At 38.0% G+C, this 15,000-nt stretch overlaps 2 protein-coding genes across 3 annotated transcripts in view; one reads left to right on the top strand and one right to left on the bottom strand.

Annotated features, from left to right (window-relative positions):
- Positions 1 to 2,438: 2,438 nt before the first annotated feature.
- On the bottom strand, positions 2,439 to 5,594 carry LOC138027632 (uncharacterized). 2 transcript variants are annotated; one of them, XM_068875187.1, is made up of 3 exons: positions 5,372 to 5,594; positions 3,894 to 4,221; positions 2,439 to 3,491 (listed from the first exon to the last, which is right to left on the bottom strand). In XM_068875187.1, the coding sequence occupies exons 1-2, from the start codon at positions 5,538 to 5,540 to the stop codon at positions 3,908 to 3,910; spliced, it is 483 nt and encodes a 160-aa protein (XP_068731288.1). In that variant the 5' UTR covers positions 5,541 to 5,594; the 3' UTR covers positions 2,439 to 3,491; positions 3,894 to 3,907. The 2 variants fall into 2 exon arrangements, with proteins under 2 accessions (XP_068731288.1, XP_068731287.1); XM_068875186.1 differs by having other exon boundaries at positions 2,439 to 4,221.
- A 407-nt stretch (positions 5,595 to 6,001) lies between these two features.
- Positions 6,002 to 15,000, top strand: part of LOC138027631 (E3 ubiquitin-protein ligase HECTD1-like) — a 49,840-nt gene continuing 40,841 nt past the window's right edge. Inside the window, 5 exon segments of the mRNA XM_068875185.1 lie at positions 6,002 to 6,288; positions 9,247 to 9,481; positions 10,979 to 11,206; positions 12,368 to 12,622; positions 13,215 to 13,485. Of these exon segments, the coding sequence (XP_068731286.1) occupies positions 6,149 to 6,288; positions 9,247 to 9,481; positions 10,979 to 11,206; positions 12,368 to 12,622; positions 13,215 to 13,485 (1,129 nt within the window). The 5' untranslated portion in view covers positions 6,002 to 6,148.

Below are 15,000 nucleotides of genomic sequence, written 5' to 3'. Positions count from 1 at the left end.
ATTCTTCTTATTGGTCTCTACACATTTCCTTGATGAGTACTTCCAGAAATCTTATGACTCTTCCCTTGATTATTCACTGATGTTGTTTGATGTTGATCATTCTTTGGACCAAGAAAGTTACCAGAATGAGTCACATTTTTCGGAACATTCATCCTTTCATGTGAAAATAATGTAATCCAATGGCTGCTTCTAAATTTTTCACCCTCACATTGTATAAGTGCAGCTATTGTTCTAGGTCACACACTTGCAAAATCCAAGACTAAAAGTTCAAATGAATTGCTCCCAAGATGATAACATCAATATGCTGTTTGAAATTCAAATGTCAAGATTAAGTTTGAGACTGTTTTTGTCACTCTATTTAACAAGAGGGTGTGATTTTCTTAAGTAGTGAAATAAACGTTGTTTCATTTAAAAAGGGTTTTTAATAAGCTAGTTGTTTCAAACAATGATACTGGTGGGTTTTAAGTCATTTTAAATCACATATTTGCATCTTTTTAATACACACAAGGATAACATGATATTTAAAATAAATGGATCAGTGGTATATTATTTAATGTTGTTTTCCCTGAGGGGAGGGAAACTCCCATATAAAGTGATGGGATGCTTGTGGGAAATGTTCATAGAGACTCCTCAAGGGTAGCAAAATGTCAATGTGTGGGCAGAACTTGCTTTTATTTTTACCCCTTAAAGGTATCCACTGTAAAACATAAGACAAAAAGTTCTTTTAACATATGTTCTCCTGCCTAAGTCCCCTAAACATGATAAAAGAACTCTCACAGTGGTCCATTTTTACACCCTACATGCACCCGAGCTGTACCAAACGATAAATAGTAATCCCTAGGAGGTACAAGCATCCCTTTACTGTTATATTAGAGTATCCCCCCCTCTAGTTGTATTCTTTTAAATAACCCTCAGTCTACAAATTATTTTATTTCTATTTCACCAATTCAAAAACTGTTCACCATAGTCTTGAAGTACAAAACTACTCAAAAACCATATCTTCACATCCCTCTTTGATTAAAGGATGTTGCAAATTTACAAGTGCAGCACATAACTGAAACAAAATGTCAGCATAGCAATGCAAATATGAAGGAATGAAGCGTACAATTTTGAAGTTTTGCAGCCTAGCATTGGTTCTTTCAACATGAATCCAGGCTTAAGCTATGGCTTTTGTTTTCTTGACCTCACTCTCTGTGAAAGTTTCATTATTCAGGAGAGGTGGGATATGACACAGACACCATGTGGTACAATATCCTGGATAAGGAAACCTTTGTCAGCCAGAATCATATCTCCAGCTGTCAAGTGATTAAGGAGTCTGGACCTGGATACAGTTGGCTGACATAAGTGATGACTCCATTTGGTGCAAAACCAACTATGACCTTAAAGGAATTCATTCCTCTGTATGACGAATATGTTGCATTTTGCTGACTCATCAATCCAGGTGCGGCAACCTCAATGTCTGTGCAGTCTTTAACAATCCCACAGGATTCGAATTGCCTGAAGGAGGACGGTGCAGGGATCTTGTTTTTTTTTTTTTTACGGGATGGAATTGACGTCATGAGGTCATCCATCCAGCAAAATAGTTCACACTATTTTTAAATCTAAGAGCATGGTTTACAAAAATGTGAAAGACTTCTTTGGTTGGAAGACCTGTCTCCATTTGTATGACATCTCCCTCAAGCGCAGACACGGTGTACTTGTTCCTCTTGTACTGGACAGTTTGGTTAAGTTCCTTTAGCTCCCTGTTGTGCAAATTTCACCCCTTAAGATTAAAGAAGGAGCAGATCAAAGTGCCGACACATTCCCCCCTTCAGAAAAAGTTGATATTTTATTTCAGCCCTCAGAAGAATGGGGATTTTTTCCAATACCCTTCAGAAATATTTGAAAGATGAAAGAGTGCTGACACATGGACCCCTCAGAAATGCTCTTCAGACCCCCCTCAGAAAATCTCGTCAACAGTGGGGTGTGGATTTTAAATGGAATAGCTCTCAGTTGCCCACACACCTTTAGAAGGAAACAAATAATTATATCTCAAGTGAAAAGTGTTTCTTTGGCTGGGGAACACAAAACAGAGAAGAGTACGTAACTTTTTTGTTCATGGTGCCAGATGTCGCATTACAAAGTTGACAAGTAATTCATTACCTCAGCAACCAAAGTAAGAAACCGCATATGGTATTACATTCAAGTTAATAACTTTCCTTTACTTTAAAACAACTTTAAAACAATACTAATATGCCAAATATCTCTCTCGGATGTTGTGTAAGGAATGACTTCATGTGCACTGGCAAATTGACTTAAAGTGTTGGCAAAACGACTGGATTCACCTAATAAATGAGCTTTCTCTGTTGTGTGACCCTTGGTACCTGGGTGATGAGACTCAAAGTCTACACTCAAGAAACAACGACTCAGGACGAAATGATGCAAAAAGAAAATCATAAAAGCTTTCATTTGTAACATATTTAATAGACATTTCTACAAAGACAAGAAAAACGTCTCATTCATAGTAGTTGCATTAATAACTCTCTCTATGTTCTCAAGTGAACTAACCTATTTACAGAAGAAAAACATGTTTTCTGTCAAGTTTCATGGAGGCAATGAATGATGTGCCATAGCGATTGCCAGATGCTGAATTGCTGGAAGTATGGTTAGCCCTTACCACTGGTTAAAAAGTTTAAAAATCTCATGGTATCATGGTGGTATTTAACACAGTCACTGGTTAGAGCACTTTAAGATTCAAGCAACATAGGCAAGGATTGCACACTAATGAAATGCAGGCCCTATATGATAAATGCCACTAGGAGTCTCCTTAACCACCTATTCAAATTAACATGTGTATAGAAATGCTGGCAATAAATCATAACAAACGCCCCCCCAACTCTCTTTCTCAAGTAGACAATTAGCAAGTAACCCATTCTCTAACCTATTTACTGATGAAACTCTTACCATAAACTCACATATGCAAATAAATGGTTAAAGTGCTGCTGTGACCAAAAAGTCAACAATTATTCCTCTTTTTCTTTGGTATTTCAAAACTGTGAAGTAAACACTATATTAAGTGATCCAAGTTTTAAGCCTTGATTTAACAAAGACGCCTGTTTGTTTTAACTGGACTTTTCCTATTTTATGGTCTGCCATTACTAACTTTAAAATCTTGAGAGAGCTGGATCGAGGAGAAAATGACGTCAAGTACTCACCCGTTTAATAATGGAATGCATCTGTAAGCAGCGGCATTAGTATGCAGCATGGGATTGTTGGGCTTTCAGACTTTTAAATTCATGTTTTGCATAATCATAAGCTGCATTTACACACTGAAATTTCAAGCTAGTAAGTAAATGACATCACTTTTCCCTAGATCCATCCCTCTGTGGTCCAATCGGTCAGTTTTAAATGTAAGTAATGGCGGACCATGAAATCCAAAACTAACACTCGAAGTAAACAGCTTTTGGGTACAACTCAAAGCTCAAAGTCTTGCCAGTTAGTTGTTGAAAAATCTGAAGAAAAAAGGAAATAATTTTTTTTAATCATTTATCACTTTAAGATTTAAAGTTAGAGGGAAACAGTGTTATCTTTCAAAAGACATTTACAACTTGTCATACTGCAATCCTGGACCTAATTACCAACATTTCATAGTAACCATGAATAATCTACATGTAACCCTCAGAATCTGTCAAAATTTAACAAAATACGACAAACATGAACAAAACAACCATCACATGTCTATTATGGATTCAGCATCGTTATTCTTTGACAAGACCTCACAGGTTCAAAACAACATCTTGAAACTTCTTGCAGATGAATTCTTCAACTTACGAGTGAGGAAAAGGATCCATCAATGAATCACAGAAATACACTGGTTCCTTTATTGTACGCAGTAAGCTGCTTATAGCCATTACCTGTGCCGACATATTCACACTCTATCCACTTTGAGTCTTCTCCATTTCAACTCCTCATTATGACAAGTTAGGCACAGAGGACGGTCTTCATTATTGTCATAGTTGATAGTTGAGCAAAAGATACAAAAGACACCAACACATTGATTACATTGTCGTACACACATCTCGCACACACTGTGTTCACAGAATGCACATGGCAATGCTTCACTTTGTTGACGGCAAACCCAACAGACAGAGAAACAAACAGGTCTTGTTTGATCAGGAGCTGTAGGGAGCGCACAATTTTTTTGGTTTCTTTGGCTATTCATGAGAAGTTCAAATGCACAATCTGCAATGGTACAAATTATTATGATTGCTATTACTATGTTGTGCTCACAATCTTAAATCTGATTGGTTAACCCATTCATTCCTGAAGTGGCTCCCATTCACTACTTGCACAATCCCATAATACACCTCTATTACCCCCCAAGACTTTTGCATAACCATTGTTTGCAATTTCTCCTGGGACATGAGACGAAAACAATGCCTATGCAGATTTTTGGGGGTAAAAAAGGTGTATTATGGGATTTGTGCAAGTAATGAATTGATGAATGAAACTGTCTGGTGTTACACAGAGTAAAATCTGTAAGTGAAAGGGTTAAAGGGGATATAGTTTTCGTATGGAACCAGATTTGGGAGCGGGGGGGGGGGGGGCAATGGACGTCCAGCAAAATGTCAACTAACTTGCATTTTTGTTGAATTCTGGGTAAGGGGAGGGGAGGGGGATGTGTTCTCTTGTGCGCAGGAATTTCCTTGGCTCCTCTTTCTGGATTTTCTGGATGTGCACTTGAGAACCAACTGATAATTCGGAAAATGTTGCAAACTTCAGATTCTATATATTTCATATGTTATGCATGCTATGCATTATCGACCAAAGACTTGCACTTTTTTTGCTTGCTTGCACTTTCTTGCTTGTTTGAAAAGGAACTAAATATGAGTACCACATGATGAAAGTTCTGTTGATTGATTTCTTAACGACAAGATAATTATTTTAACTAGAACTAATCAAGGATTAGTGAGGCATGTCTGATTCCTGTATATTTTGGGGAGAATCGTTTTGTAGGTCTTTTCTGGTATTTGTTCAGTAATGAAGGTATCATACTTAAAGTATTTTGACTGTTATCTTGTACGTGTATAAATAAAAAAAGAACTCTTCATTAGCTAAATACTGTAGCTCTTCATTATCCAATATTCTGTGATCTTATTTAAATAGATGGCCAGAAACACTTCCTATGAATTGGAAAGGTCCAGAATCTGGTCATGGATGACTTGCATGGTGCACCATTGCAGCCATGCACGTGGTTGCAGAAAAGCAACAGATGTCACAGAAACTGTTTCTTCTTAATTCACCAGTACACAGTTGCATGTAATAGACTAAGAATAACAACTGTTGCATTTTGATTCGATGCCAACAATCACATGCATTTCCTTCAACTCACCAACGGTATTTTGGTCTTCCGAGAAGTTCTCGTTGAATGCCGTCGGGCCATCAAGCGCGGCAAATTTTGGCTGCTGCGGAGACTCGCCAAACGGGCACCTCCTCTTTGTTACGAGGCGATTTGGCTCCGGAGATGCAGGAGGTGTTTTGCATTCCAAGATCAACTCCATCTCTCTTCTGCAGAAAGTGTAAGAAAAAAGATGTTTTTCGTGTCTGAGTGGGGCTACTAAGGCCCAGTTTCTTGCCCGTCCAAACACCAGAAGGAGGCTGTGTTTGCGCGAACTCGAAATCATATGAAAAGAAAGAAAGGGAAAGTTGAGAGAAATGACGGCCCCAATTAGCCATTTCTCTTGATTGTAATTGCCTCGTAAACAGCGTCGGTTTGGTGTTCATTGATGGAAGTCTCAGTTGGGATCTATTTTACGCGTTACGGTGCTTAAATGAGAAAAAGTGTCGGCGTTGGTATTGACGGAAACAGTCACGAGGCGAGCCTCCCGTGAGAAGGGCTCGTTTCCGTGACGCGAAGCATTGGCAATCAGTCCAGTTGATTCAGTGCTTAGTATCGACACAAACTACAGCATCACGGAGACGACGTCTAGAAGTATTTACGGGCAACATCTGGGGATCCAAGAATCTTCACAACACTCGAAAAAGCGCTCTTTGAATTACGGTCTGTCCGATCCAACTTGTGTCCAAAGTCCTATTAGCAAAACTGGTGTTCATCGAGAAGTCATCTTTTGCCTTCCGTGAGCCGTCAATTTGACAATCGACGTTAAAAATGGTGGACGTTGATCCAGACACTCTTTTAGAATGGCTGAGCATGGGTCAAGGGGACGAGAGAGATATGCAGCTCATAGCCCTCGAGCAGTTGTGTATGTTACTGCTGATGTCGGACAATATAGACCGGTGTTTCGAGAGGTGAGAAATTCGCATTGCTTTATTATTGACCTCCCCGTTTACTCATAAACCTTTAATACGTTCTTTGCCACTGTGTTGTTGCTGAAAGTCGTTTGGAATAAAAAGATCGCACGTTTCGTTGATTTCTAAGTTCAAACACGTTGAAATGGCATGCCAGTCGACGGGCATTAATGATGTCGATGGATTGGTTGTGTGGTTCGGTAGTGTGAATGGATAATTCAGCTTAATATCGATTTATCAACACGAACCATCAACCTCTCGCAGTAACTATATTCAAGACTTCGGTTTTGTTTTCCAAAGTTTAGAATTGTAGGGGCGTAATGAAAACTATTACACGCAATTATTTTCACAAATTTCTTCATCTTTAGAGGAAACTGACGTGATTGTGTGGGCTTATTTCCTTACATGTACGTATGGTAATAGGTCTCTTAATCCTTTATCAAATTGTGTGCGATTCATTCACTTCAATTTTCCTTGTCATTAATTTAAAGTTATTGTATTCTTTTTTGGGAAAGAGCGCAATTAAGTATTATTTTAGCCATATTTAAATCTGAAGTCTTCTGTTATCTCATTCATACGTTGTATTACTGTGAGCATCCTTTGTTCAATTATCGGTTTTACTACCCTGCAGGCAGTTGGTTTCTCTTAAGCTTCCCGAGAGAGAAACCACTGGGAGCAACCATTAGTTTCTTTGAGTGTGCCACTGTCCAGTGCCAAGGACGAATAAATCAAATTTGAACTGGTAAAATGAGTTAGTAAACTTGTTTTGGTGCTTGTGTGTGCATTCAGCTACGTAACTGCTGCGTTTAGGCGAGCCTGCTGTGTCGTGAGTTCCCGCAAAATAAGATGAAGTGATGTCAAATACATCACGTGGGGTGTGACTTACTTCGCACATGCTCGATGGAAAATGAAACAGTTGCTCTCAGTGGTTTCTCTCTCGGGAAGCATAGCAGAAACCAACTGCTCACAGGGTATTGTTTTACTGTCTTAGAATAATTATTGTTGTTAATAGGATGATGATAATAAGAATAATTATGGTGATAATAATAATAATAATAATAATAATAATAATAATAATAATAATAATAATAATAATAATAATAATAATAATAATAACAAGGCTGCTGCCTAAGAAAATTTTAAAGGGGCCCTCAGAGCTAAACGCTGAGAACTTAGGAGCCCAACATATGAAGTGAAAGGTGTTGCTGTGAAAAATTATGGCGCCAAGAGCTATTCTTTTGGAGCCCCAGGCTACCGGGCTCCTGTTAGGCTACAGCCTTGGAATCAATAATAATAATAATAATCTCTATTTGCCAAGTAAAACTGAAAATAGATTACATCAAGAAAATCAACTCCTAAGGGTAGTTGTTGCAAATTGAATATGTACAATAAAAAACTGTCTTATAAATAACTAAGAATAACAATTTTCATTTCTAAAATTTTACAAGAAATATTAAAAAGTAAGAATTGGCAGCAAAAAGTATCTAAAACTATCTAAAAAAAGTAAAAGGCCAATGGCAAATCCAAAACGCTATTATACAAAGCTACTAAAAAACACTAAACAATGTCAGTGGCTCCTTTGGCATATTACAATATGATGATGATGATGATGATAATGGGCTTCAGACCCACACAATGCGGAAGACCGTGCTGTTGGGAGACAAGTTTTGGATTGCTGAGGCTGCTTGTTGCAGCTTGCGCCATAACTTACATTATGATATAGCTGTGAATTGGGACAAATAAAAATAATAATAATTAACCAGCAAGAGATACGGGTCAATGGCCCAAGAGGCGATTGACCCGTGGCCAATGAGGGCGAAGGGTCTAATTGTTTTAGAATCACCCAGTAGACATGAATGAAATACCAAGTTAGCTTTCGCATGAAAACGCATGTTCACACGTGAAGCTAACATGTTATCCTCACGCGTGAAAAGATCACTGTTGCTATGGTTACATGAAAATCACACCTTTCGATGCCTTTCGTGAAATGTTTTAGTATGTCGTTGGTCTTTATATAATAGGCTGATTTAGGAACAGAACGGGAACGTTAGTGGCGACGGCGTGCACAGAAAAAACACCAATGAGAATTCAGAATAGAGTAGACTCCACTCTTTTCTTCTCTATTCTAAATTCCCATTGGTAGTTTTGCTGCGCACGATGTCGCTACTGATGTTCCCGTTCTGTTGCTAAATCAGCCTAATAAATGGAATATTACAAGGCTGCTTGGAGATATGAAATTTCTCTTCTCGTGTTGAAAAATATTTCACTCTTTCACTGCGCTCACTCACTCAACACTTGAAGAGAAATTTAATATTTATTCTTATTGTTCAATCATGTCTTATTCTTTAATCATGTGTAAATGCATTGAGATTGCATGTAATGCATTCCAAGAACGATTATATTATTATTATTATTATTATTATTATTATTAGCAGCCTTGTATACAGGGTTTTAGATTTGCGATTCGCCTTTCGCTTTTCTAGATAGTTTTAGATACTTTTAGATGTATCAGATTATTAGATTTTGAATTTATTCAGATTTTAATGTCTTCAGAAAGAAAAAGAGACAAACACCATTCTCCATGTATAGTAATTAATAGAATTGTTGTGAATATATTTTTGGAATGATGAAATGGTATATATGAAATGAATCATATATGAACTGCGGATATGAAATCAAGTGAAGATATGATCTTCGCAGTTATGAGCACAATTTTTGCAATTGCGTAGAGAAGTCTGAAAAATTCAGGACTTCAAGTCTTGAATTTTTCAGACTACTCTACGCAATTGCAAAAATTGCGCTCATAACTGCGAAGATCATAGCTTCAATATATTTTTTAGCAATTTTAATAGATTATTGTATATTATTATTATTATTATTATTATTATTATTATTATTATTATTATTATTATTATTATTATTATACCTAACACGGTACACATACATCTTTTCTCTCAGCTGCCCTCCACGTACGTTCCTTCCAGCTCTGTGCCGGATTATGTTGGATGAGTGTGCCCCAGAAAATGTTCTTGAAGTAACAGCTCGTGCCATCACTTATTACCTTGATGTGTCAGCAGAATGTACAAGAAGGATCGTGGCAGTGGAAGGAGCAATAAAGGCGCTTTGTAACAGATTGGTTGTAGTTGATTTATCATCAAGAACCAGTAAAGATTTGGGTGAACAGTGTGTGAAAGTAAGTACTTTTTTCCTCATTGATGACGAAGTCTCAATGAGTTATAGTGGGGGCTCTTCAGGTGCTCACTGGATCACTCAATCAATATTTCATCTATAACCAGCACTTCAATTCATTTCTTTCATTCTAGCAAGGATTATGCCAGTGAAATGAGCCAATCTAAAACCATACATGTATAATATTTCAAACAAAATAATATTAACTGCAGGTAGTGGAAATTACACAATTTTGATTTGATTTGCGTTAACTTGTTAATTTCAATTTACAGTGTCTCCGATTAGTGCTCTACAGCGCTAGAAGATTAGACACTTTTTTAAAAATAAAGTTCCTTTCCTTTCGTTTTCTTTTTATGGGTTTGAATCCTGTTGAAGATGCCTGAATTTCTCAGGTGTCTATGAGAGACAATTATTGATGGTTTGCATCGGATGTCATGGCAGCCAAGTTGGTCTACAGAAAAATGCAGTAAAGTGTCTTTTGGGAATTTGACTCTATTATTATGCAAAGCTTGTGAGGCCATTTTCTATTGTTTTGTACACCAACATGGCCGTCTCATCACGTGGATGCAAACCAAGAATAGACCTTATTCGCTAGTACATTTGTTTTCCCAATACAGATCATGTGGCAATTCTCAGGAGATTTGATCCTAGAGCTGTCTTGTCCTTTAGAAAGAGTGCATGCAAGCATGAATACTGTATGTCTGAATTCACTCTTTTTAATGAACAAAGCAAAGGACAATCTCCTATGTGTCGTCATATGATCTGAATTAGGAAGAAAAATGTGCCAGCAAATAAGGTCTATTGCTCAAATTGTTGAGATAAGTCAGGCCTTCTGACAGGGTGCACGAAAAAAAATAAAATTGTGCGCTATTTTGGAGGCCAATTGTCTATCTTTTCTTTAACCATATCAACATGAATTCCTGCTGTAATGGCTGACTTACCTCTACATTTTACTTCGAATGATTTTTATATTATTGACTGAAGTTTAGAACCTATTTAAAACTGATTTTATGTTTGTTGAAGCAATCGAATGTGCTAAACAAAACCACTCGAGGAAATTGCCCCAGAAAACCTAGCGAGCCTCTAATGTACGTCATGTATATCTAAATAGTCTGTATCAGTCACTAATTGTGTAACCCAATCGACGAGTTGTTCGCTGAAAGCGTGGAAATACTAGATTGTTTTCAAGGTAAATAGTCTGAAAATAGCCTAAATATATTCTAGATCTCCTGATACTCAATAGAAAAATGCGTTTTGATTAAAATTTTGAGTAGATAAGTCCGTATTGTGCGGTATTTTGCAAATTTTCCCGAATTGTGCGGAATTGTGCGTGTTTTACCGAATTGTGCAGTTCCGCACCCGCGCACCCTGTCAGAAGGCCTGATAAGTGTGAGGATCAATTCTCAAATCAATCATAATCCTTGCTAGCCTAGACAAATAAATTGTTAATTGTCAAAGAATGTTCATTGGGTTGATTGCCGCTTGTTTTTTTGTTTATTAGGTCCTTGAACTAATTTGCACTCGCGAAGCAGGAGCCGTGTTTGAAGCTGGTGGATTGCAATGTTCTTTGACATTTATCCGTGAATTTGGGAACTCTGTGCACAAGGATACACTTCACTCAGCAATGAATGTTGTGTCCAGGTTGTGTGGAAGGATGGAGCCACAGGATACCAACTTGGAGGCTTGTGTTAAATCACTTTCAACACTTCTGAAGCATGAAGACCCTTATGTAAGTGCTTTGCCGAAAAACGTATGTTCATTGTACTTAACACAATTGATAGGCTCGATTTCCGCCGCTCACTCGAGTTCGGGTATCCTCGCCGAGAAGAGACGGCTGGACGCGTGAGCGATAGATTTTGTCTGTGACGTAAATTCAAAATATAATTTATGCGAAGTTAATAGTTGCGGGGAAATACATGTATGTAGCATTAGACATCCCAAAAACACTGATTTTAAGAAAACAGAAATTACATAACAGTGCTTAAAACGCCTGTGCGAAGATTCCAGATGATACGAGCTTGAGTTTGTGGTTAAATAATCGATGGGAGTATGAAATCAACCGGCGAATCATCAACGAAATCTTCGGCTGCTTTAGCTCTCAGTCGACCTCATCGGCCCCCTCGTTTTGCCAGCAATAAACTCAGCAGTACTTTCAATTGATCTTGAGGAATTTTACTTGCTCTTACATTAGCGAAGTATGAGGAGAAAATTGCAATAGCAATGGATTTGAAAACCGTATTTTGACCTTGGCGCCAACTGGAAAATCAGTGAAGTTTGCGAACTCAGGCGGTAGAAAACGACACAATTCCCATTCTCCAGCTTCTCGAACACTTTTCGTTGTCGCAATCTTGGATGTTTCCTATCTTAAATCACTGTATTAAAACCTCGCTTGCGTGACGGAAGCATGCAGCTTAGTTTATTTATGTTTTAACTCGCCAAATTGGCACAGGCTTGAACTCGTCTATAGTGTGGTCGTTGAAGCATTAATTTAAGTTCACCTTTCTAATTCAGAGGAATGAATATTTCTGAATTTCAAACTCAACTGCTGAATAACTTGTTACTTTTCATGTCATTCGTGACATTTTGACTGGAATTCATCATATCAGATCAAATAATTCTACATGCTTAGACCTTTTGCTTATGATTTCAGAAGAATAGAGGAAATAATTTTGACCAATAATTACAGGCACAGATAGTGCGATTAACCAATCAGAATTATTTATTGTAAGGTTAAATTTTGACAAAATATACATGTATGTGTGCAAGTTGCTATTGGTTTGCTTTTGTTCTTCAGTAACGGACGAAAAGTGTTGTGAGATTCTTAAGCCAGTCACTACATTTTGAATTGTTATAATTATTGTAATAATTCAGTATTTCCTGTTTTGTTCAGGTTTCTGATGGTGCCTTGAGGTGTTTTGCCTCACTTGCTGACCGCTTCACTCGTCGTGGTGTTGATCCTGCTCCTTTAGCTGAACATGGCCTCAGTAGCGAGTTACTAGAGAGGTTAGCAAGTGCTGCGGCTTCTGCGGGAGAGAAAGCTGGTAGCAGTGGAGCTACACCAGATGCTAAGAGCAGTAGCACATCAGTGTCTACGATTGTTAGTCTCCTGTCTACATTATGTCGTGGATCACCAAGTGTCACCCATGTATGTAAAATACATGTAGCTACAGTACACACTTTTTTCTCTTTTTCCTTCCTGAATATTGTCATCCTTTAACTTCTTTTGAAGCAATATTTTTTGCAAGTAAGGACAATTTAATATTTGAAATCCGCAATTTATAAAGTCTGAGGTATCCACAATAAAAATTGAAGATTTCACAAGTTCTGAAAGTTGGTCTCTTTGACCACAAAAAATGACATTCAGATCGCAGAGTCAAAATACCACGTGACTTAATGTTGGTTGCAAAAAAGAAAAAACCAATGTGGATGCTTGTTGAAAAGCAAAAAGTAGAGGAAGATGATGCATTTTCGATTTATGAGGCTTTTTGAAACCCAAGGACAAAATGACCACATATACAACTACAATTGCTGAACCGACTAAAACTCCTGCTCCTTTTTTGAACTTTGTGTTGGGACTTGTTGTGATTTTTTTGTGTATCTGCTGATCCTCAAATCACGTGTGCAAAATACAAGATTAGTATCCCTTGTGAACATTTCTCAAAGCTCTCAGTGCTCAAAGCACTTTTATTCTGGCTTTTACTTGTTCTTACAATATTTCATGTTACTTTGTGTGCCAGGATTTACTGAGAGCTGGCCTTCCTGAGGCAATAGAGAAAGCCCTACAAGGTGACGAGAGGTGTGTTCTGGATACCATGAGACTGGTTGACTTACTCCTTGTTCTGCTGTTTGAGGGACGGCGAGCCCTACCCAAGTCATGTGTCAGTATCCCCAAGGGAGGAATTGGGAGTCTCCGGAGGTTTGATAGCTCAAACGAGAGGTCTCATAGACAGCTTATTGACTGCATAAGAAGCAAGGATACAGATGCTGTTATTGATGCAATCGAAAATGGTGAGAATTTCTCTCAACTATAGGCTGTACGATTTACATACATTTTCCAATCAAGTTACATGTACGGTAATTGAATTACATGTATGTTGAATCAAATTGCTGTCAAAAGTTGAAGGGTTAATGGGGCCAAACAGTCTGCGATGAAAGGCAAAAACACTCCTCCATATACGACGATGATGATGATGATGATGATGATGATGATGATAATAATAATAATAATAAATTGAAGGCAGGATACCCATGAGAAATCTAAAGGGGTCATGCTGTGGTCAGTTCCAGTGGGTCTCTCTCTCTACTTTTTCTTAAGCCTCTCCCTTGATTTGCAAGGTTGGCTCTGTCAATTTTTTAACCTACCCAGGGCTCGAAATTGCGACCGATACGGTCGCCAATGCGACTAAAACTTTTAACTTTGCGACCAAAAATTCGAGTGTAGTCGCCACTTTGGCCACTATGTTCCTTTGATAAATAAAACACTTAAGGTGAGAAACAATTTCCTTAGTCTCGTTTCTGCTTTTCTGCAAAAGGAAATGCAAATTAAGTCTGTTTACCTTTTTACTGGTTTGCCTATGGGCAAACCAAGTAGAGGTCTGCGTTTAGTTTGTTTGTTGTATTTTTTTTATTTTATTTTTTTTCCGTGTCGGTAAAAGTCTTGCCTGTCACTCCCCTGGTAAGTGGTGTCTTTGTGTATAGAGCCTTCTGCGCGTATTTTCTTAGGATCGAGAGGGTAGTGGAACTGCATAGATTTCTCTGGTGGACACAGTAGAATCATTAACTTAGCCTGCAATGGCGTCGAAAGTCATGCAACGCGAATGTGGATCCTTAAACAAAATATACCCTTATGGAGCATGAATCTCAAAAGCGACGAGTACTGGACTTCGACAACAATCTATCGCCCGTCGAGACGAAATCAAAGTGAGCTGCATTTACCTGAAGTACATGGTAATTTGACACAATTGAGTTTCTTGTCTTCACGCACGCAATGAAATAGGAAGAGGTTTTCGCCTCTAAGAGCAAATATGTTGTTTGTTTCAATAAAATTTTCGCTGGGAAAGGATTCTGTGGTATTTTCTGCCTTTGTGAATTATAATATCATGTTGTGTATTGAATTTTCGAGCTTAAGGTTGAAATGTGATATGGGAGAAGTTTTTTAGTATTGCTCTGTAAGCAGGAAGGGTTCACAGGCCTGTTGGAAGTGTGCTTGAGTTTCAACAAAATGAGCCCCAAAATCAGTGAAAACTTGTGACGCAGGTGAATAAAAAAGTAGCTGCTATTGCCAAAATGTTGGAATTACCTGGTGATAATAACATCGTACGCGTCTTGGTGAGTAAATTTTGACTTTGCATAAACAAGAGTTGGGCGATTGTGATCTTTGTTTTGACTTCGCTCATTTCACTGTCAAAATCACGGCGCCCGCTGAATTCCGGCCATGTCACTTTCGATTTTGCAATTTACTTGAACGTAGCAAAAATCTCCCAAAATGTTTGTCGCTGATCGTAACTTTTTATCTTCTATATT

This window comes from Montipora capricornis, chromosome 12 (assembly GCF_036669925.1).
Source record: "Montipora capricornis isolate CH-2021 chromosome 12, ASM3666992v2, whole genome shotgun sequence".
Lineage (NCBI taxonomy): Eukaryota > Metazoa > Cnidaria > Anthozoa > Scleractinia > Acroporidae > Montipora > Montipora capricornis.
Note: the sequence above shows the minus strand (reverse complement) of the source record. Positions and strands in the feature narration are given on the sequence as shown.

Excerpts from the sequence above, each read along its gene's own strand:
- LOC138027632 (XM_068875186.1), bottom strand. The coding sequence starts at position 5,540 with ATGGAGTTGATCTTGGAATGCAAAACACCTCCTGCATCTCCGGAGCCA. Across the intron at positions 4,222-5,371 it reads GGAAGACCAAAATACCGTTG|ATTGTGCATTTGAACTTCTC; the intron begins GTGAGTTGAAGG and ends GTACCATTGCAG.